General features: G+C 39.6%; 1 protein-coding gene across 1 annotated transcript in view; it reads right to left on the bottom strand.

Annotated features, from left to right (window-relative positions):
* IL13RA1 (interleukin 13 receptor subunit alpha 1) overlaps positions 1 to 22,730 on the bottom strand; it is a 206,950-nt gene that overhangs the window by 139,812 nt on the left and 44,408 nt on the right. The window contains exons 3-4 of the mRNA XM_053699252.1: positions 18,866 to 19,014; positions 7,461 to 7,605 (exon numbers count right to left, since the gene is read on the bottom strand). Coding sequence (XP_053555227.1) covers positions 7,461 to 7,605; positions 18,866 to 19,014 — 294 coding nt within the window. The remainder of the gene's footprint in view (positions 1 to 7,460; positions 7,606 to 18,865; positions 19,015 to 22,730) is intronic.

A 22,730-nucleotide genomic window follows, 5' to 3' on the forward strand; every position in this document is an offset into this window, starting at 1 on the left:
GAAAACAGCCAAGATACGATGCTAAAAAACAGGCAAATCTTTAATGGGCCAAGAAAATAGAGGGGGGCGGGGATTAAAAAAAATTATTTTAGGCTTTCCTGATGGAACGTGATTCCATTTTTGAGTTGACTCTTAGTTGAAAGCTAAACCTAGGTAGGCTCATATGCTAATTTCTTAGACCTTGAAGGCCGCCTCTAATCTGAATGCATTATGACAGTTTTTCACCACTAGAAGGCGTTAGCTCATGTGTGTCATATAGATAACATTGAGCTCATGCATGTGAAGTTACCTAGGAGTCAGCACTGATTGGCTAAAATGCAAGTCTGTCAAAAGAACTGAAATAAGGGGGCAGTTTGCAAAGGCTTAGATATAAGGTAATCACAGAGGTAAAACGTATATTATTATAACTGTGTTGGTTATGCAAAACTGGGTAATGGGTAATAAAGGGATTATCTATCTTTTTAAAAAACAATAATTCTGGTGTTGACTGTCCCTTTAAAGTTGAAAGTCAATCTACAATAATAGACAAGATAGATCCGTTCTCTGAGTAAATATAAGAACAAAGAAATATACATGAATATGTTTGAATAAAGTAATGTATGATTTGTAAATCTTGTAATAAAGTATTGACTTCCTCTAATACAGGAAAAAAGATGAACATTAAAAGGCATAGTTCAATGAATACAGGTGCTGGACCAAAAATGGGTCGGCTACTAAGCTTACACTCCTGCTTTTCAAATAGATACCAAGAGAAAGAAGAAAAAATTATGAATAGGAGTAAATTAGAAAGTTACTTAAAATGGCATGTTCTATCTGAATCATGAAAGAAAAAATTGTGGTTTCTTATCACTTTAAACCTTCTTATATTGATTCTTTTTAATATCATACTATATTGAACAATATAAGGACTTCTCAGTAATATGTGTGGTCCGGATTCCTTGTGGCTAATAATGGGTTAACAATTACATCCAACTGGAAGGGCATATAAACTGTAACTTGAGAGGGTATCTTAAAGGGACAGTCAACACAAAAATTGTTATTGTTTAAAAAGATAGATAATGCCTTTACTACCCATTCCCCAGCTTTGCACAACCAACATAGTTATATTAACATACTTTATAACATTTGAACCTCTGCATTTCTGTCTGTTTCAAAGTCCCTAAAGACATCCCCATGATCACATGCTTTTGTACTTGCTTTTCACATCAGGGGAAGCTAATTCATGTGAGTCATTGTGCTGACGCCCTTGCATTCTAATAACACAGCACTAATTGGCTTAAATGCAAGTCAATAGATAAAGTTATGTGATCAGGGGGCAGTCAGAAGATGCTTAGAAACAAGCGGCTAGATTACGAGTCTTGCGTTAGCCTTAAAAAGCAGCGTTAAGGGGTCCTAACGCTGCTTTTTAACGCCCGCTGGTATTACGAGTCAGGCAGGAAAGGGTCTACCGCTCACTTTTTTCTGTGATTTTAGCTTACCGCAAATCCCCTTACATCAATAACGCCGGAACATAGAGTTTTTAACTAAAGTGCTAAAAGTACACTAACACCCATAAACTACATATTAACCCCTAAACCGAGCCCCCCCCCCCCACATCGCAAACACTAAAATAAAATTATTTAACCCCTAATCTGCCGACCGGACATCCCAGCCACTGTAATAAATATATTAACCCCTAAACCACTGCACTCCCGCCTCGCGAACACTAGTTAAATTTTATTAACCCCTAATCTGCCGTCCCTAACATCGCCGACACCTACCTACATTTATTAACCCCTAATCTGCTGACCCCAACGTCGCCGCTACTATACTAAAGTTATTAACCCCTAAATCTAAGTCTAACCCTAACACCCCCTAACTTAAATATAATTTAAATAAAATGAAATAAATTTACTACTATTAAATAAATTAATCCTATTTAAAACTAAATACTTACCGATAAAATAAACCCTAAGCTAGCTACAATATAACTAATAGTTACATTGTAGCTAACTTATGATTTATATTTATTTTACAGGCAACTTTGTATTTATTTTAACTAGGTGCAATAGTTATTAAATAGTTATTAACGATTTAATAACTTCCTAGTTAAAATAAGTACAAATTTACCTGTAAAATAACACTACACTACACTATAATTAAACTAATTACCTAAACTACCTACAATTAATTACAATTAAATTAAATAAACTAAATTACGGAAAAAAACAAACACTAAATTACAGAAAATAAAAAAAGAATTACAAGAATTTTAAACTAATTACACCTAATCTAATCCCCCTAATAAAATAAAAAAGCCCCCCAAAATAATAAAATTCCCTACCCTATACTAAATTACAAATAGCCCTTAAAAGGGCCTTTTGCGGGGGATTGCCCCAAAGTAATCAGCTCTTTCACATGTAAAAAAAATACAATACCCCCCCAACATTAAAACCCACCACCCACACACCCAACCCTACTCTAAAACCCACCCAATCCCCCCCTTAAAAAAACCTAACACTAACCCCCTGAAGATCACCCTACCTTGAGACGTCTTCACCCAGCCGGGCACAAGTGGACCTCCAGAAAGGCAGAATTCTTAATCCTATCCAGCCAGAAGAGGACATCCAGACCGGCAGAAGGCTTCATCCAGGTGGCATCTTCTATCTTCATCCTTCCGGAGCGGAGCGTGTCCATCTTCAAGACATCCGACGCGGAGCATCCTCTTCATCCGATGACCGACGACTGAAGGCTGGTCCTTTAAGTGACGTCATCCAAGATGGCGTCCCTTGAATTCCGATTGGCTGATAGAATCCTATCAGCCAATCGGAATTAAGATAGGAAAAATCCTATTGCCTGATGCACTCAGCCAATAGGATTGACCTCGCATTCTATTGGCTGATTGGAACAGCCAATAGAATGTGAGCTCAATCCTATTGGCTGATTGGATCAGCCAATCAGATTGAACTTCAATCCTATTGGCTGATTGCATCCGCCGCCTGGATGAAGACTTCTGACGCTTGGAGGACCTCTTCTGCCCGGATCGGATGAAGAATTCTGCCCCTCTGGAGGTCCACTTGTGCCAGGCTGGGTGAAGACGTCTTAAGGAAGGGTGATCTTCAGGGGGTTAGTGTTAGTTTTTTTAAGGGGGGATTGGGTGGGTTTTAGAGTAGGGTTGGGTGTGTGGCTGGTGGGTTTTAATGTTGGGTGGGGTTGTATTTTTATTTACAGGTGAAGGAGCTGATTACTTTGGGGCAATGCCCCGCAAAAGGCCCTTTTAAGGGCTATTTGTAATTTAGTATAGGGTAGGGAATTTTATTATTTTGGGGGGCTTTTTTATTTTATTAGGGGGATTAGATTAGGTGTAATTAGTTTAAAATTCTTGTAATTCTTTTTTTATTTTCTGTAATTTGTTTTTTTCCCCCGTAATTTAGTTTATTTAATTTAATTGTAATTAATTGTAGGTAGTTTAGGTAATTTGTTTAATTATAGTGTAGTGTTAGGTGTAATTGTAATTTAGGTTAGGATTTATTTTACAGGTAAATTTGTACTTATTTTAACTAGGAAGTTATTAAATAGTTAATAACTATTTAATAACTATTGTACCTAGTTACAATAAATACAAAGTTGCCTGTAAAATAAATATAAATCCTAAGCTAGCTACAATGTAACTATTAGTTATATTGTAGCTAGCTTAGGGTTTATTTTATCTGTAAGTATTTAGTTTTAAATAGGATTAATTTATTTAATTATGTTAAATTTATTTCGTTTAATTTAAATTATATTTAAGTTAGGGGGGTGTTAGGGTTAGACTTAGGTTTAGGGGTTAATAACTTTATTATAGTGGCGGCGACGTTGGCGGCGGCGACGGCAGATTAGGGGTTAATACATTTAATATAGTTGCGGTGACGTTGGGGGGGGCAGATTAGGGGTTAATAAATATAATGTAGGTGTCGGCGATGTTGGGGGCAGTAGATTAGGGGTTCATAAGTATAATGTAGGTGGGGGCGGTGTCCGGAGAGGCAGATTAGGGGTTAATAATATAATGTAGGTGTCAGCGATAGCAGGGGCGGCAGATTAGAGGTTAATAAGTGTAATATTAGGGGTGTTTAGACTCGGGATTCATGTTAGGTGCAGACATAAATTTCATTTTCCCATAGGAAACAATGGGGCTGCGTTAGGAGCTGAACGCTGCTTTTTTTCAGGTGTTAGGTTTGTTTTCAGCCAGCTCAGCCCCATTGTTTCCTATGGGGAAATCGTGCACGAGCACGTTTTGCCAGCCTACCGCTACCGTAAGCAATGCTGGTATTGAGGTGAGATGTGGAGCTAAATTTTGCTCAAAGCTCACTTTTCTGAGGCTAACGCCAACCTGCAGAAAACTCGTAATACCAGCGTTCGCTTAAGGGAGCGGTAAGAAAGAAAAAAAGGAGTGTTAGCACCGCACAGCCTTATCAACAAAACTCGTAATCTAGCCGAAGATAATCACAGAGGTAAAAAGTGTCTTAATATAACCCTGTTTTCTGTGCAAAACTGGGGAATGGGTAATAAAAGGGATTATCTATCTTTAAAAACAATAACACATTTTGATTTGACTGTCCTTTTAAGAAAGGTTTTCTAAGAGCAATAATTTAGATTAACTGAGTTGGAAGGACTGGTCAGAATGGAAAGCAAAAAATACCTATTGGTGATTGTTTCCATTAAAAATTCAAGTTCTATAATTTAACTACTGCAATAGTTAGTTATGAGGGTTGAGTAGCTGAGACTTTTCTGAGATTGGCAAAGCCGCTTAGGAGATGCACAGCATTGGTTGGATAAAGTCATGTGACCAAATCCTTCACCTGCCGAAGAACTGCATCAAACAGAAGGACTCCAAATTCAGCAACTCTTAATGACATGGATTTTATTAATATTTATTCACATTTAGGATAGACATTGACTGGTTTGTTTTACATTCCTCTCTTTGACACATTGGGGTCGATTTATTATTCCTCTTACTCATTTACTGTACCCACACAAATTATATACCATTTTTCTCGCCATTAAATTAACTTTCTAAAGATACCATTATATTCATCATAGCTTATAATTTAGCCACCATTATCATAGCTTATAATTAATGCCACCATTTCACTGCCAAATGCGATCAAATAAAAAAAAGCATTCACTTTTTTACTAACTTTCACTAACTTTAGGTTTCTCACTGAAATTATTTACAAACAGCTTATGTAATTATAGCACAAATGGTTGTAAATGCATCTCTGGGATCCCCTTTGTTCAGAAATAGCAGACATTTATGGCTTTGGCATTACTTTTTGGTAATTAGAAGGCCGCTAATTGTCACTGCGCACCACACTTGTATTATGCCTATCAGTGAAGGGGTTAATTAGTTAGCTTGTAGGGAGCTTGCAGAGCTAATTTTAACTTTAGTGTAGTGTAGTAGACAACCCAAAGTATTGATCTAGGCCCATTTTGGTATATTACATGCCACCATTTCACCGCCAAATGCGATCAAATAAAAAAAAAAATCATTCACTTTTTCACAAACTTTAGGATTCTTACTGAAATTATTTACAAACAGCTTGTGCAATTATGGCACACATGGTTGTAAATGCTTCTCTGTGATCCCCTTTGTTCAGAAATAGCAGACATATATGGCTTTGGCATTGCTTTTTAGTAATTTGAAGGCCGCTAATTGCAGCTGTGCACCGCACTTTTATTATGCCCAGCAGCGAAGGGGTAAATTAGGTAGCTTGTGGGGAGCTTTAAGGGTTAATTTTAGCTTTAGTGTAGAGATCAGCCTCCCACCTGACACATCCCACCCCCTGATCCCTCCCTGACCCCTCTCAAACAGCTCTCTTCCCTCCCCCCACCTTACTATTGTCACCGACATCTTTAGTACTGGCAGAAAGTCTGCCAGTATAAAAATAAGTTTTTTTGTTGTTGTTTTTTTTAATTTTAAATTATATATTTTCTGCAGTGTAGGATCCTCCCTTACCACCCAACCTCCCTGAGCCCCCCCCCCCCCAAACAGCTCTCTAACCCTCCCCCTCTAACTATTTGCAACCATTTTGGGTACTGGCAGCTGTCTGCTGGTACCCACATTGCAATAAAATTTTCTGTTTTTTAAAAATTTTTATAAATCCCACTTTCTCTGTAGTCTAGCTGCCTCCCCTCAATACCCTCCCCCCTCCCAGATCCCTTTCCTACCCTCCTCTCCCACTACTTCTTGCTTAGTGACAACATTCCCACCACCCTCTTCCACCACTTCTAGTTTATTGATCTCCTGCGCGCAACCGCAAATGAGACCCCCCCCCCACTGGCCGGAAGTTCTCCAGCGATGGGCCACCGACCTGCCTCCCTGCAATGGCTCCCACCCACCAACGATCAACACCATTGCTGGCCGATGTAGAGAGGGTCACAGAGTGGCTCTCTCTGCATTTGATGCTTAAAAAATATCAAGGCATCACTGCAATACCCTAAAAGTGGCTGGAAGCGATCATGATCGCTTCCAGTGCTTGAAAACCTTGATGACGTACAGGGTATGCCCTAGGTCATTAAGTGATAGTTTTTGTAGGACGTACCCTGTACGTCGTTTGTCCTTAAGGGGTTAAAGAAAGAATTATTCATATTAACATTTATCCATGTGAACTTTGAAATCGAATATGTTTTAGGGAGAGACTCTTATTTTTTTTTTTATAGATACCAGTGTCTTTGTATATGTTGCGACCACTTTATAATGATGATATTGTATGTTTTTTCTTAAACATATTGATGTGGTATAATTTAGATTGATATTATCTGGTTTTATTAATTTTACACAGATTGCTTTTGCACACTGTTTGTCTCTTACCGTCTTTTCAGAAGACGGTCTGGATTTTAGCCACCGTTCCCTCTAAGGTGTGCAAGTGGGCGAGCACACAGGAATTTTTAAAATGCGCACATTTTTTTTGTAGACATTAACCAAATATGCACATTACTTTTTTAACCTCTTAAGGACATATGACGGAATTTTTCCGTCATAAAACAATTGAGCAAACTGAAAGCTGTGTCCTTAAAGGGTTAAATTCATACTCCAGTGTGTGTATTTGTGCACGTGTGAGAAAGTGTGTGTCTATGTAACAGAGTGTGTGAGTGAGAATGTGTGTGTATTAATGAGAGTGAGTGTATGGGAGAATGTGTGTGTGAGAGTGTGGGGAAATGTCTATATGCAAGATTATGTATATTTATTATTACATTAACAATATTTTTAAGTTTGACTACTGCAAATAAAGTGTGCACATATTTTAGTCACTTGGCCAAAAATTGCACAGGTAATAATTTTTGCGCTCACTGCTCAAATAAATTAGAGGGACCATTGGTTCTAGCTATAATTGTATTCAGGTCTACATAGGTTTATTGTTTGTACTGGACCAGATAGATAGACAGACAGATAGAAGAATGTTGTAGATGTGTTGTAAAAAAAAACCAAAAAAAAACATTACCTTTTGCCAAATGTATAGTTTTACTTGACCACTTGATGACTTTAGAGCCGTTACAGTGAGGATAAACCATAACATTTAAACCAATTGCCTGGTTTAAGTCAACCGATCCAAAATCTATCTTCCAATTCGAGGGACAGTTGTCATGCTACAAACGTAGGGTACAAGGCAATTCACCAAAAAGGAAAAGCAAAGATATAATAAGCACCACATATAAACAGGTGTCTTAGTAGACTATTTTGAAGCTAATGTATTTATTTCATCAGATAGTGAGAGACCAGGAGTCAACCATAAGTGGGAAATTCCCCTCCTGACCACTAGGAGGAGGTAAAAGACAAGCCAACACACCAGAGCTTTAAATCCCTCCGACTTCCCATGATCCTCAGTCATTGTCTATTTCCTCCTTGATGAGGAGCGAGATGAAATTGAAGTGCAGATCTACTCATCATTGAGAGGGATCCCAGTTCCCAAGTTTCTCCTTGCAGTAACCTGTTGTTCAGAGGGGTAGATAAGGAGTTATCAGCCAGGCAATGAAAGGTCTTTTCTCAGTGAGAAATGTTGCAAGTTCCCTGGTCTACAGTGAGCTGCTCCATGTGGATCCACCAAACCTCTGGGTTGTAGATGCTGTTACTGAGATTCAGATCCTTGGCATTGTGCTTACACTGCCTAGGATGGGCTCAAAAAGTTGCTGAAGCTGAGTTAAGCACAGTGGACAAATGTGGTGATAGGTTACTACTTTGCACCTTCATAAATCACCGGCTATTAGCATGAACATGTACAAAAGCTTCACATGCTCTGGGGACATATAGTTTTACACCATACACCTTATATTAGCAGTTTATAGCACTTTTGGGCACTTTGGGCACCTTTAGATTTTTTTTTCTAAGGTTACAGTTGCTTTAAATTTAGTGAGGTCAGCTTAGCACACTCAAAGTTACTTCTGCGCTGTACACAGTGTATTTTCCTTCATCTGAGTTAAATTTCCTAGTTTCCCTTCGTGTTTTGGTGCTCACTGGTAGTGCAGGTGCGCTAAGGGTGAACAATTTTAGGATGCTTTTTAGTGTGTCGTTTTTTAGATATACTCTTTTCCTGTTCCTGTAACCCATTCAGCAATTAAGATAGACTCTCAGGACTGGGTGGAGGGGGTAAGGCACTCTGATCAACAGAGCTTAGTTTCAGAATTGGGATCCACATTTTATTTAACCCTTTTATGCTGTGTTATTTGCTATGTAAACCTTTTTTTGTTTTTCACAGTTTCAGCGCTTACCTTACTATTGTTACTGTTTCCCTCTTAATGGTTATTCAGTTTAACATTGTGCTTTTTCTTCCCTTAGGGGGTATGGATGGGCGAGTGCGTTTATATTCAAATTTGAATGTTAGAACGAATGCTATTTACAGTTTTTGAATATTATTTTGAATTAGAATGTTTATAATTAGATAGAATGTCCACATTTGAAATTTCAAATGTAACATTCAATTTAATAATTTAGTAAATTGATACATAATAGATACAAATATATCAATTCAAATGTTTCTATTTTGAATATTGCATTATTCAAATATTACATTTAAAGAAGGCATTAGAAATACTATTACAAATATAAAATTACAATTTTTCAAATTCCAATATTTTATAATTCAAATCGAATTTTAAAAAATTCTAATAGAATATTACATTTTAAGAAAGCATTAGAAATACTATTACATTAAATGGATGTTAGAATGTTGTACAAACATTCAAAACAAATAAACAAGTTAAAATTAATTTAGTTTTTTGAATGTTGCGGAACGTTCGCCCATCCTTACTTGAGGGTTAACAATTTGTGTGCTTTAAACTGCTTATTTACTTCAGTCTGTCTGATACTTAAAAGGGACACTGAACCCCAAATTTTTCTTTCGTGATTCAGATAGAGCAACTTTCTAATTTACTCCTATTATCATTTTTTCTTCGTTCTCTTGCTATCTTTATTTGAAAAAGAAGGCATCTAAGTTTTTTGGGGTTTAGAACTCTGAAAAGCACTTATTTATTGGTGGATGGATTTATCCACCAATCAGCAAAGACAACCCAGGTTGTTCAACAAAAATGGTCCGGCATCTAAACTTACCTTCTTGCATTTCAAATAAAGATACCAAGAGAATGAAGAAAATTTAATAATAGGAGTAAATTAGAAAGTTGCTTAAAAACAAAATTTATGCTTACCTGATAAATTTATTTCTCTTGTGGTGTATCCAGTCCACGGGTCCATCCATTACTTGTGGGATATTCTCCTTCCCAACAGGAAGTTGCAAGAGGACACCCACAGCAGAGCTGTCTAAATAGCTCCTCCCCTAACTGCCACCCCCAGTCATTCGACCAAAGACAAGCAAGAGAAAAGGAGAAACTATAGGGTGCAGTGGTGACGGTAGTTTAAAATAAAAAACACCTGCCTAAAAATGACAGGGCGGGCCGTGGACTGGATACACCACAAGAGAAATAAATTTATCAGGTAAGCAAAAATTTAGTTTTCTCTTGTAAAGGTGTATCCAGTCCACGGGTTCATCCATTACTTGTGGGATACCAATACCAAAGCTTTAGGACACGGATGAAGGGAGGGACAAGGCAGGCCCTTAAACGGAAGGCACCACTGCCTGTAAGACCTTTCTCCCAAAAATAGCCTCCGAAGAAGCAAAAGTATCGAATTTGTAGATTTTAGAAAAAGTATGAAGCGAAGACCAAGTTGCTGCCTTACAAATCTGTTCAACAGAGGCCTCATTTTTAAAGGCCCATGTGGAAGCTACCGCTCTAGTGGAATGAGCTGTAATTCTTTCAGGAGGCTGCTTGCCAGCAGTCTCATAAGCTAAGCGTATTATACTTCTTAGCCAAAAAGATAGAGAAGTTGCCGAAGCCTTTTGGCCTCTCCTCTGTCCAGAGTAGACAACAAACAAAGCAGATGTTTGACGAAAATCCTTCGTAGCTTGTAAATAAAACATTAAAGCACGAACCACATCAAGATTGTGTAAAAGACGTTCCTTCTTTGAGGAAGGATTAGGACATAATGAAGGAACAACAATCTCCTGATTGATGTTCTTATTAGATACTACCTTAGGAAGAAACCCAGGTTTAGTACACAACAATACCTTATCTGCATGGAAAATCAGATAAGGGGAATCACACTGTAAAGCAGATAACTCCGAAACTCTTCGAGCCGAGGAGATAGCCACTAGAAACAGAACTTTCCAAGCTAAAAGTTTAATATCTATGGAATGCAGAGGTTCGAACGGAACCCCTTGAAGAACCTTAAGAACTAAATTTAAACTCCATGGCGGAGCAACAGGTTTAAACATAGGCTTAATTCTAACTAAAGCCTGACAAAACGCCTGAATGTCTGGAACCTCAGCCAGATGTTTGTGCAAAAGAATAGACAGAGCAGAAATCTGTCCCTTTAAGGAACTAGCTGACAATCCTTTCTCCAATCCCTGCTGGAGAAAAGATAATATTCTAGGAATCCTGACTTTACTCCATGAGTAACCCTTGGATTCACACCAATGAAGATATTTACCCCATATCTTATGATAGATTTTCCTGATGACAGGCTTTCGAGCCTGAATTAAGGTATCAATGACCGACTCGGAAAAAACACGTTTTGATAGAATCAAGCGTTCAATCTCCAAGCAGTCAGACGCAGAGAAATTAGATTTGGATGTTTGAAAGGACCCTGAAGTAGAAGGTCCTGTCTCAGCGGCAGAGGCCATGGTGGAAAGGATGACATGTCCACCAGATCTGCATACCAAGTCCTGCGTGGCCACGCAGGAGCTATCAAAATCACCGAAGCTCTCTCCTGCTTGATCTTGGCAATCAGACGAGGGAGCAGAGGAAAAACGGTGGAAACACATAAGCCAGGCTGAAGGACCAGTGCCGCCTTGGGATCCCTGGACCTGGACCCGTAACAAGGAAGCTTGGCGTTCTGATGAGACACCATGAGATCCAGTTCTGGTTTGCCCCATAGATGAATCAACTGGGCAAATACCTCCGGATGGAGTTCCCACTCCCCCGGATGAAAAGTCTGCTGATTTAAAAAATCTGCCTCCCAGTTCTCTACTCCTGGGATATGGATAGCTGAGAGATGGCAAGAGTGAACCTCTGCCCATAGAATTATCTTTGAAACCTCCAACATTGCCAGGGGGCTCTTTGTACCCCCTTGATGGTTGATATAGGATACAGTCGTGATGTTGTCTGCCTGAAATCTGATGAACCTGAACGCAGCTAGCTGAGGCCAAGCCTGAAGAGCATTGAATATCGCTCTTAGTTCCAGAATGTTTATCGGAAGGAGGGCTTCCTCCTGAGTCCATGAACCCTGAGCCTTCAGGGAGTTCCAGACTGCTCCCCAGCCCAGAAGGCTGGCATCTGTCATCACTATAGTCCATTCTGGCCTGCGGAAGCACATTCCCCTGGACAGATGGACCCGAGATAGACACCAGAGAAGAGAATCTCTGGTCTCTTGATCCAGATTTAGCAGAGGGGACAAATCTGTGTAATCCCCATTCCACTGATTGAGCATGCAAAGTTGCAGTGGTCTGAGATGTAGGCGGGCAAACGGAACTATGTCCATTGCCGCTACCATTAAGCCGATTACTTCCATACACTGAGCCACTGACGGCTGAAAAGTGGAATAAAGAGCATGGCAGGAAGTTAGAAGCTTTGACAACCTGACCTCTGTCAGAAAAATCTTAATTTCTACTGAATCTATCAGAGTTCCTAGGAAGGAAACTTTTGTGAGAGGGGAGAGAGAACTCTTTTCTTCGTTCACCTTCCACCCGTGAGACCTCAGAAAGGTTAGAACAATGTCCGTATGGGACTTGGCTATTTGAAAATTCGATGCCTGTCTCAGAATGTCGTCTAAGTAAGGGGCCACCGCTATGCCCTGTGGTCTTAGAACCGCTAGTAGGGACCCTAGAACCTTCGTAAAGATTCTTGGTGCCGTGGCTAACCCGAAGGGAAGAGCCACAAACTGGTAATGCCTGTTTAGGAAGGCAAACCTGTGAAACCGATGATGATCTCTGTGTATCGGAATGTGGAGATAAGCATCCTTTAAGTCCACGGTAGTCATATATTGACCCTCCTGGATCAGAGCTAGGATGGTTCGAATAGTCTCCATCTTGAAGGATGGGACCCTGAGAAATTTGTTTAGGATCTTGAGATCCAAGATTGGTCTGAAAGTTCCCTCTTTTTTGGGAACTATAAACAGATTTGAATTGAATCCTTGCCCCTGTTCCTCCCTTGGAACTGGGTGGATCACTCCCATGACCAGAAGGTCTTGAACACAACGTAAGAATGCCTCTCTCTTTATCTGGTTTGCAGATAATTGAGAAAGATGAAATCTCCCTTTTGGGGATGAGACTTTGAAATCCAGAAGATATCCCTGGGAAACAATCTCCAGAGCCCAGGGATCCTGGACGTCTCTTGCCCAAGCCTGGGCAAAGAGAGAAAGTCTGCCCCCAACTAGATCCGGTCCCGGATCGGGGGCTACTCCTTCATGCTGTCTTAGAGGCAGCAGCAGGTTTTTTGGCCTGCTTTCCCTTGCTCCAAGCCTGGTTAGGTCTCCAGACTGGCTTGGACTGGGCAAAATGTCCTTTTTGTTTTGAAGTAGAGGAAGTTGAAGCTGCGCCACTCTTGAAGTTCCGAAAGGAACGAAAATTAGTTTGTTTGGTCCTTAATTTGTTGGACCTATCCTGGGGAAGGGCATGGAATTTCCCTCCAGTAATATCAGAAATGATCTCCTTCAGTCCAGGCCCGAATAGGGTCTGCCCTTTGAAGGGGATGTTGAGAAGCTTAGACTTTGAAGTAACGTCAGCTGACCAGTATTTAAGCCATAGCGCCCTACGCGCCTGAATGGCAAAACCTGAATTCTTAGCCGTTAGCTTAGTTAAATGAAAAACGGAGTCAGAAATAAATGAATTGGCTAACTTAAGAGCTTTAAGCCTGTCTAGGATATCATCCAACAGGGTCTCCACCTGAAGAGCCTCTTCAAGAGACTCGAACCAGAAAGCCGCTGCAGCAGTGACTGGGGCAATGCATGCAAGAGGCTGGAGAATAAAACCTTGTTGTATAAAGATTTTCTTAAGAAAACCCTCTAATTTTTTATCCATTGGATCTAGGAAAGCACAACTGTCCTCGACAGGGATAGTTGTACGCTTAGCTAGGGTAGATACTGCTCCCTCCACCTTAGGGACCGTCTGCCATGAGTCCCGTGTAGCGGCATCTATGGGAAACATCTTTTTAAACGCAGGAGGGGAGAGAACAGTACACCTGGTCTATCCCATTCCTTCGTAACAATTTCTGAAAACCTCTTAGGGATTGGAAAAACATCAGTGTAAACAGGCACTGCAAAGTATTTGACACCATTGTAGTCCCAGAGAAATTGTGTAAAATGGACACAGTCATCCAGAGTTGCTAAATCCTCCTTGAGCAACAAGCGGAGGTGTTCAAGCTTAAATTTAAATGCTGTCATTTCAGAGTCAGACTGGAGTAATGCCTTCCCTGAATCAGAAATGTCACCCACAGATAGAAGCTCTCCTGCTTCGGCTTCTGTACATTGTGAGGGTATATCAGACATAGCTACTAAAGCATCAGAAAGCTCTGTATTTGTTCTAGCCCCAGAGCTGTCTCGCTTTCCTTGTAACCTGGCAGTTTGGACAATACCTCTGTGAGGGTATGATTCATAACTGCCGCCATGTCTTGTAAGGTAAACGCATTGGACGCGCCCAATGTACTTGGTGTCACTTGCGCGGGAGATATAGGTTCTGACAAATGGGGAGAGCTAGGTGGTTTAACCTCCCTTTTGTCAGTCTGAGAAACCTCTGGTGATAAATCCTTAAAACCCATAATATGGTCTTTATAACTTATAGAAAGGTCAATGCATTTGGCACACATTCTAAGAGGGGATTCCACAATGGCTTCTAAACATAATGAACAAGGAGTTTCCTCTATGTCAGACATGTTTAACAGACTAGTAATGAGACCAGCAAGCTTGGAAAACTGTGCCTTTAAGAGAAAAAAACTACCTCATAAACTGCAAAACAGTGATAAAAAGTAGTAAACTCTACGAAATTTTTACAGTGTGTATAAGAGACTAAAGCAGCATTGCACCCACTTGCAAATGGATGATTAACCCCTTAGGCCCCAAAACGGATTAGAAAAACGGAAAAAACGTTAAAAAACAGTCAAACACACTGCCACAGCTATGCTGTGGCCCTACCTGCCCTTAAACACAATTTTTGCAGGAAAAAACACCCTCTATAGTGGTCCTAGATGCCAGAGGACTCCTTTAAGGAAGCTGTATGTCTCAGTCTGAATATCAACTGCGCATAAAGTGCACGAAAATAGGCCCCTCCCACCATACACTGAATGTCAGAGGGCCTTTTTTAGGAGTGATCTAATAAGCCATGTGGAAAACTAGGCCCCAAAATAAAGATTTATCACCCTCAGAGAAAAAACGTTTTTACTATAAAACATGCAAACGTTTTTACACTAAGTAATATGAGTATTAACATGAATATTACCCTTTTTTGCAAGCATGATCTCAGTTGCTGTTAAATCACTGTATCAGGCTTACCTCAAATATACCAGGCACTGTCACCATTTTCTAGACCTTATCTCTCTAGAAAAAAATATACTGAACATACCTCAAAGCAGGCAATCTGCAGACCGTCCGCCCAACTGAAGTTTTCTTTCCATACTCTTCAGTTATGTGTGAGAACAGCAATGGACCTTAGTTACAAACCGCTAAGATCATCAAACCTCCAGGCAGAATTCTTCCTCCAATTTCTGCCTGAGAGTAAAAACAGTACAACGCCGGTACCGTTTAAAAATAAACTTTTGATTGAAGGTAAAAAACTATACTAATTCACCACATCTCTCTTGATACTTCCTTTCTTGTTGAGGGCTTGCAAGAGAATGACTGGGGGTGTCAGTTAAGGGAGGAGCTATATAGACAGCTCTGCTGTGGGTGTTCTCTTGCAACTTCCTGTTGGGAAGGAGAATATCCCACAAGTAATGGATGAACCCGTGGACTGGATACACCTTTACAAGAGAAATGCCATGCTCTATCTGAATCACGAAAGAAAAAAAATTGGGTTCAGTGTCCCTTTAAGCTACTTCCTTACTGTTACTATGGAGCAAACTAGTGCAACTCAAGCCTCTGCCCGCCAATTGATCTTCTAGAAGGGAGACCCATTGCATTATCCCCTTCCAGTTTGTGTTTGGTTTGTAAGGATTCTCAGGCGTGTGTTCTTGCTCAGCTATGCATCTCATGTGCTGAGTCTATTTCTAACTCTAAACAGGGTTTTGTTGCACTTCAGAGTGTGTAACGGTATTTACTTTATTAAAGTTTATCCCAGGAGGGTTCATCTGAATTTTCTCCAAAACTTAAGGAGTATATTTACTCTATTATTAATGTGGTTTTCTATCCTGCCTCCAGTTGTTAAAGCACAGATGTTTGCAAGAAATGGAAGGTGGTCCTTATCTTGCCTTTTGCTCATCAGGGACTACCCATTGAGGATAGGGGAGTTTGCATTGCAGATCTGGTTCAGATGTGCCATTGCCAACCTTGGAGGCTTGCTCTAAAAAGGGATCTTCTCTCTCAATGTCCTTTCTTTTATCACAATCTCAAAACTCTGAATTTAACAGCAAGTTAATGCTATTTTTTTCCGGCAAGTTTATTGACACCTTGATTCAGGCTAGAAAACCTGTTACCAGATGTATTTATCATAAGGTCTGGAAAACCTTTGTTGCATGGTGTCACCGCTTAGGTTGTTGATGGAATTTTTTCAGAATTCCTAGTGTTGTTGAGTTCCTACAGGAAAGTCTGGATAAGGGTTTGTTAGTTTCCGGCTCTGTTTTGTTAAAATTCCTGTTTTTGCTAAAATTCCTTATTTTCAGACCTTTGTTAAAGGGACAGTATACTGTAAAATAGTTTTTCCCTTAATGTGTTACAATTGCTTTTTTTACCAACTGCAGAGTAAAAAATGTATGAAAATTAGCTTTTAAAGGTTCATTTCTGTATATTAAAGCTCTGATTTTGTGTTTTGAAGCCACAGCCTAATAAAATAGGTTGAGCTTGTAGGTATAATCATATCTCATTACTGTATCACATTGTGCACATATACCTGCTTCTTTATCTTATATCTGTCCTTAAAACAATCACCAATACTTTGAGAGAACAATGGAAAATCAAAATTTTATTACCTTATCTCTGCTATATCGCACTGGGAGTGTAATTTCTTCTGCTGGCTGTGTTTACAAAGCTTATCTATAGCTGGTACGCGCGGCCACAAACTTTCAGAATAGGTGGGGATACCACATGCTAAATTAACCATTTCAAATGCCAATATAAGGGTAAAGGAGCTACTTGTAAACAATTTAATACACTCCAGCAGGTAAAGTGGGTCATTGGGAACAAATTAAAGGGGAGAAAATTTTTGAGTAAACTTTCCCTTTAAGGCTCTGGTTAGCTTTAATTCTTTTGTCATGCAATCCTCCTTTTCGGATTTTTCATCAGGATAAGGGTGCTCCTTGTAATAGCTATTTTTTTCTTCCTAAGGTAATATCTACAGATACTATTAATCAGGAAATTGTGCTTTTTTTTTCTTTTTGACCAGCGCCTAAGAACACTTAGAAGCTTTGGAGGTTGTGGGAGCTTTCAAGTATTATGTGAAGCCATAAAAGATTTCAGACTTTCGTCTTCTCTTTTTTTTAATTTTTCTGGGCCTTTGCTAAGGTCAGAAAGCTATGGCTGAAAGCCTTAATTCATAAGGTATATTTGGTTTTGGAGGAAACACCCCTTGAGTGTATTACAGTAAATTCTACTAGAGCAGTTGCCACTTCTTGAGCCTTTCACAATGAGGCTTCTATAGAACAGAATTGAGAAAGCAGCTACTTGGTCTTCTTTGCATACTTTTTTTAAAATGTTATCAGTTTTATGTATATGCTTCTTCTGAGGCTGTTTTTGGCATAAAAGTTCTGTTGGCTGTAGTGCCTGATTAAGTAACATCCTGCCTTCACTGTTTGTCAACACTCTATTCCCAAGCAGTGAACTCCATGAGATCACAATGAAATAGATTCCCATATGTGATTACTCGTGGTCTCTCGCCATTTGATAATACAAATATGTATGCTTACTAGATAAATAAAATTTCTTTAATAATGGTGAGAGTCCACGACCCTCGCTCTTCTTTTATTGGCTGCAGTACTTGTGTTGCACTTCTTTATCTTTCCTGCTTTTCTATATTCCTCATCTACTTGGCTATATGTATGACTTAGGATCATGGAAAGTAGTAGGGATTTAAAGCTCTGGTGTCTTGGGGTATCTTTTGCCTCCTCCTAGTGGTCACAAGGGGAATTAAAAACACCTGCTGACTTGTAGACTTTCACCATCATGAAATAAATTAATTTATCAGGTAAGCATACAGTTTGTTTTTGAATATAAGGGATCTCTAGGGGCATGTAACAACTCATCAAAATGACCTATAGACCCCAAGTTCTCTAGAATTAAAGTCCAGATAATAAAAGCAGTGAGAGTCCACAAGACATTACTCCTGGGAATTCCACTACTGGCCACTAACAATCCAGGAACCCATAAAAATCCTCTCACCTCACTGGGAAACTCCAGGTGTTCTCCTGTGAGAGGGATTCTCCGACCAATTTTAGGCCCATGTTCCCCTCTGAGAGCTAGTTTCCCAGGAGTAATGACTCAGACCACCTTTATGAAGGAAAATATAATTTATGCCATTGCTCACCTGTTTAATTTAATTATTTCATGAAATTCCCAGGAGTAATGTCTCGTGAACTCTAACCAGCATGAAAGAAATTCATTTATCAGGTAAGCATACTTTTTTTATTTTTATTTTTTTTTAAACTCCCATATAAAGCTTTTAATAGCCAGGTAATCATTGCATTAGTAATAGTGATCACCTGGGATGAATAACTGTCTTTATCTGCGTGGAGGCTCATGGGAGCCCTATGTGCAGATCAAAGTTATATACATATACCCAAATGGGCCTTTTTATATGTGGATAACCCCTTCTTTTTACAACAGAGTTTAGAACAAAAAATACACTTTTTTTTACAACCTTGTTTATTGAAAGTTTAATAAAAAAAAAATACATTTTTAACATATTTTGTTTTTGAGTGCTGACGTGTCATGATATGTAAATAAAATAATGGTATTGTTTGGATCTTCTGGTTCTGCTGAAAACCCAACAACAATATACAGTATAATTTGTGTGGTTTCTCACTACAAACTACCTACAGTAGGGCTTACATTTGAGCAGCACTTAAAAATCCAAAACAACTCAGCACAAGGGCAGAAATGGGTCAGCAATTAAAGCGTTAATTCAAAGTGTATATTCTTTGGTTAAAAATGAAACATTACCGTTTTGTGCATAGAACCTCCTATCAAAAGTTCACATTTGTATTTGTCAGTACAATATGTATAATCTCCAAGGTTTTCAGGTTTCTTCCATTTCCATTCAACAGCAAACATATTCACCTGGAAAGTGATATTGGTAGGAGGTGGGAGTCCTGTAAAAACAAACACAAATTTCATCAGCAATAATTTTCACAGGAAAAAAATAAAATAGATATGAATTTAGACTTATAAAGGAGGTCTGGCATCTGTTGGTCCAGGTGGCAAATAAAACCCAGTTGTCCAGGTACAACAGTGGTCTTTCAAACGTTATATTTTTTTTTTAAAGAGTAAGCAAAAAATACAGAAAACCTATAAAACAAGGCAATTTACAACTGAATTTTAATACAAATTATTATAAAACTTCAAGCTATGAATAAGCCATTTTAAAGTCTTCCTCTACCTATGGTCGTAGAAGCTCATAAAGTTCTAGGGAGATAGGTAGTCACAGTAAAATGTATACATAATCACCACATATAAGCACTAATACATTTATAAGGGCACCCAAACTCACTGACATACATAAAGAGACGTAGGCACACAGATACTCACACACATACAAGGAATAGAAAATACACAGCACTTCCCCAAAACATAAGAATTCATGCAACCCTAGCCATACACATGTACCCACACAGAAAAATGCCATGCACTGGAAAATACCTTCACATATGGACCAATGCCCACAAGCACCAAGAGTTACATATACATAATCACCCACACATAGGCACCCATGCTCTTTCCCCGATATAATGGAACCTCTAAGAGGTAACAATCTGAAGGCACACAAGCAGAAAACCAAATACCAGTAGGAAACAACAATGTGACAAATCTCTGGTATAAAAAAGTATTATGTAAATAATGTCACATTCATTGTACAAGTAAGCTATAGTCCTATAACAAAACACCAATAAAATGTCTATATAGTGGTATATGCAATCTTCAAATCAAGAGAGGAGTTCTAGAGCTGCACTCAACTGTCTTGGTAAATAGGTGTAGCTAGAAGACGAAGAGGAAGCAAGAGGCACCTCAGAGGATAACATCTGGACAGGTAAGTGCAAGTAAAAATAAACAGAACCACTCACAATATTGCAGTGCAGTGGAAGAACAAATCACTTTGCTAACGTTAATTTGTCAAGTAAGAGACAGCCATCACTAGGCAGTGGCCATAAAACAGGCAGTTAAGATGCAGCTCGACCAGTATGAGGCTGATGAACATTTAGCAACGGTGACTGAACCAACTGATTGGATAAGTAACATGGTGATTGTAAAGAAGCCTGATAAGCTAAGAATATGCATAGATCCCAAATTATTGAATCAGGCACTGAGGCAATTTCACTACATCATGCCAACTCTCAAGGATATTTTGTACAAGCTGCCTAAGGCCCGTCTGTTCACGCTTGTTGATGCCCGGGATGCATTTTTACAATGTAAGTTGGATAATGCAAGTAGCTACATGTCAACCTTCTGGACTCCCTGGGGCAGGAAAAGATGGCTCAAGTTGCCTTTTGGAGTATCAGTTGCACCAGAGGTGTATCAACGTAAACAACATGAACTATTGGCTGGACACAGTGGTATCAAGCTAATCGCTGATGACATCCTTATGGTTGGCTGTGGGGATACAGACGATAGGGAAGCAGAGCAAGATCATGATGGCAAACTATTGGAACTAATGAATCATTGTAGGCAGGTAAAACTAAGACTTGGCATGAAAAAACTGCAATTCAAAGTAAAAGAGGTCCGCTTCCATGGACACATACTATCCTTTGAGGGTTTGAAGACTGACCCAGAAAAAAAAATCAGAGCTATACTGGATATGCCACAGCCGGCGAATGTGAAATCCCTGCAGCACTTCATAGGATTTGTTACCTACCTATCAAAATTCCTACCACACCTCTCAGAGGTTTGTGAGCCGTTGAGAAGGCTTCTGGACAAGGATGCAGTTTGGCATTGCCTTCCTAAGCATGATAATGCGGTTGAAGAAAAGAAATGTCTCTGGACCCACAGGTTAAGAACAGTAACAAACTTTATTATCCAATTGTTGTTAAAACAGAAGGGGAACACACAATCCAGTGGTGTATGCAGGTTCGGTCTTACGCGTTTCGGCGATAGCTTACGCCTTAATCATAGACCATCTGGTCTATGATTAAGACGTAAGCTATCGCCGAAACGCGTAAGCTATCGCCGAAACGCGTAAGACCGAACCTGCATACACCACTGGATTGTGTGTTCCCCTTCTGTTTTAACAACAATTGGATAATAAAGTTAGTTACTGTTCTTAACCTGTGGGTCCAGAGACATTTCTTTTCTTCATTGGTACCTTTTTGCGGGCGAGGAGGAGCTCGCTATCTGGATCCCCAAGGTACTCTGAGTGACAGCCTATGAAAGCCTACCTACGAAGCACGTCATAGCGCTACAACGCAACATATGGAAACCGGCTTTTTCCTGGAAGCAGCGTCCGCGAACTGTGGAGGTGTAGTGGAAATTCAAATTCTCACCAAGCGGTTTCGGTAAGACCTCACGCCTGAGAGCGATCGAATAGAGGCATCCGGTGTGAAGTGGTGAGTGCCCTGCTAACAGGGCTTATATTGTTTAAACGCTACACTGAAGCTGCACTGTCTTTGTATAAGGATTTGGTTGCTGGGTTTTGCCATATTTGCTGATTTCTAATTAGAAGACTTAGTGCCTTTTTCAGTCTACTAACTTGGCTGTATATGGAGCAAAGAAACTGTGTTTATATGTATGATAATGCGGTGCAGGACATCAAACTTTTGGTCACAGATACACCTGTCCTGAAGTACTATGATGTTACAAAACCTGTAACTATTCTAAGTGACGCAAGCAAAAGTGGACTAGGGTGTTGCGTATTGCAAGCGGTCCAGCCTATCGCTTTTGCTTCAAGGATACTGACCCTTACTAAGCAAAACTATGAACAAATTGAAAAGGAATGTCTGAGCTTTCATCACTACCACTATGGTTGCGACGAGTTCACAGCAGAAACTGACCATAAGCTTCTGATATCTATTTTCAAGAAACCACTTTTGTGTGCACCAAAACGTCTACAGAGCATGTTGCTCACGTTACAAAATTATTGTCTAAATGTCTATAAACCTGGATCTGAAATGTACATTAGCGACACTCTTAGCAGAGCTACAGCAGCAAGTGGTGCACCTAAGAGTGCACAACACACAGTTTGCAATTTTCAACAGGACCTGGATGTCCTGACGCAGATTAATCATTCAGACTATTTAAACATCACAGACCAACGATTGCTTCAGATAAGACAGCACACAGAAATTGATGAGAGTTTGCAAGCACTTAAGTATGTTGTTCTGAATGGCTGGCCAGATTCAAAGGCAGAGGTGCCATTAATTGTAAGAGAATGCTGGACTTTCCAAGACGAAATTGTCATTCAGGATGGTGTACTGTACAAGGGAACAAGGGTCATCATTCCTAAATCATTAAGATAGGAGATGCTGACGCGTATTAATGGCAGTCACATTGGTGGAGAAGCATGCTATAGACAGGCATGAGATACCCTATGTTGGCCTAACATGCAAAATTAGATTAGAGACTTTGTTAGCCGTTGTTCAGCTTGCAAGGAATATGCACAGGCACAAAAAAAGAACCCATGATGTCACATGTGCTGCCCACCCGGCCTTGGCAAATTGTAAGCATGGATTTACTGAATTACGCTTGGAAAGATTTTTTACTAATCGTTGATCACTATTCTGACTTTTGGGAGATTGAGCTCCTTCCTGACCTGTCTGCTGAAACTACAATCAAGCATTGTAAAGCACAGTTTGCACGTCATGGACGGCCAGACAGGGTA

This window comes from Bombina bombina, chromosome 1, assembly GCF_027579735.1.
Source record: "Bombina bombina isolate aBomBom1 chromosome 1, aBomBom1.pri, whole genome shotgun sequence".
Taxonomy (NCBI): Eukaryota; Metazoa; Chordata; class Amphibia; order Anura; family Bombinatoridae; genus Bombina; species Bombina bombina.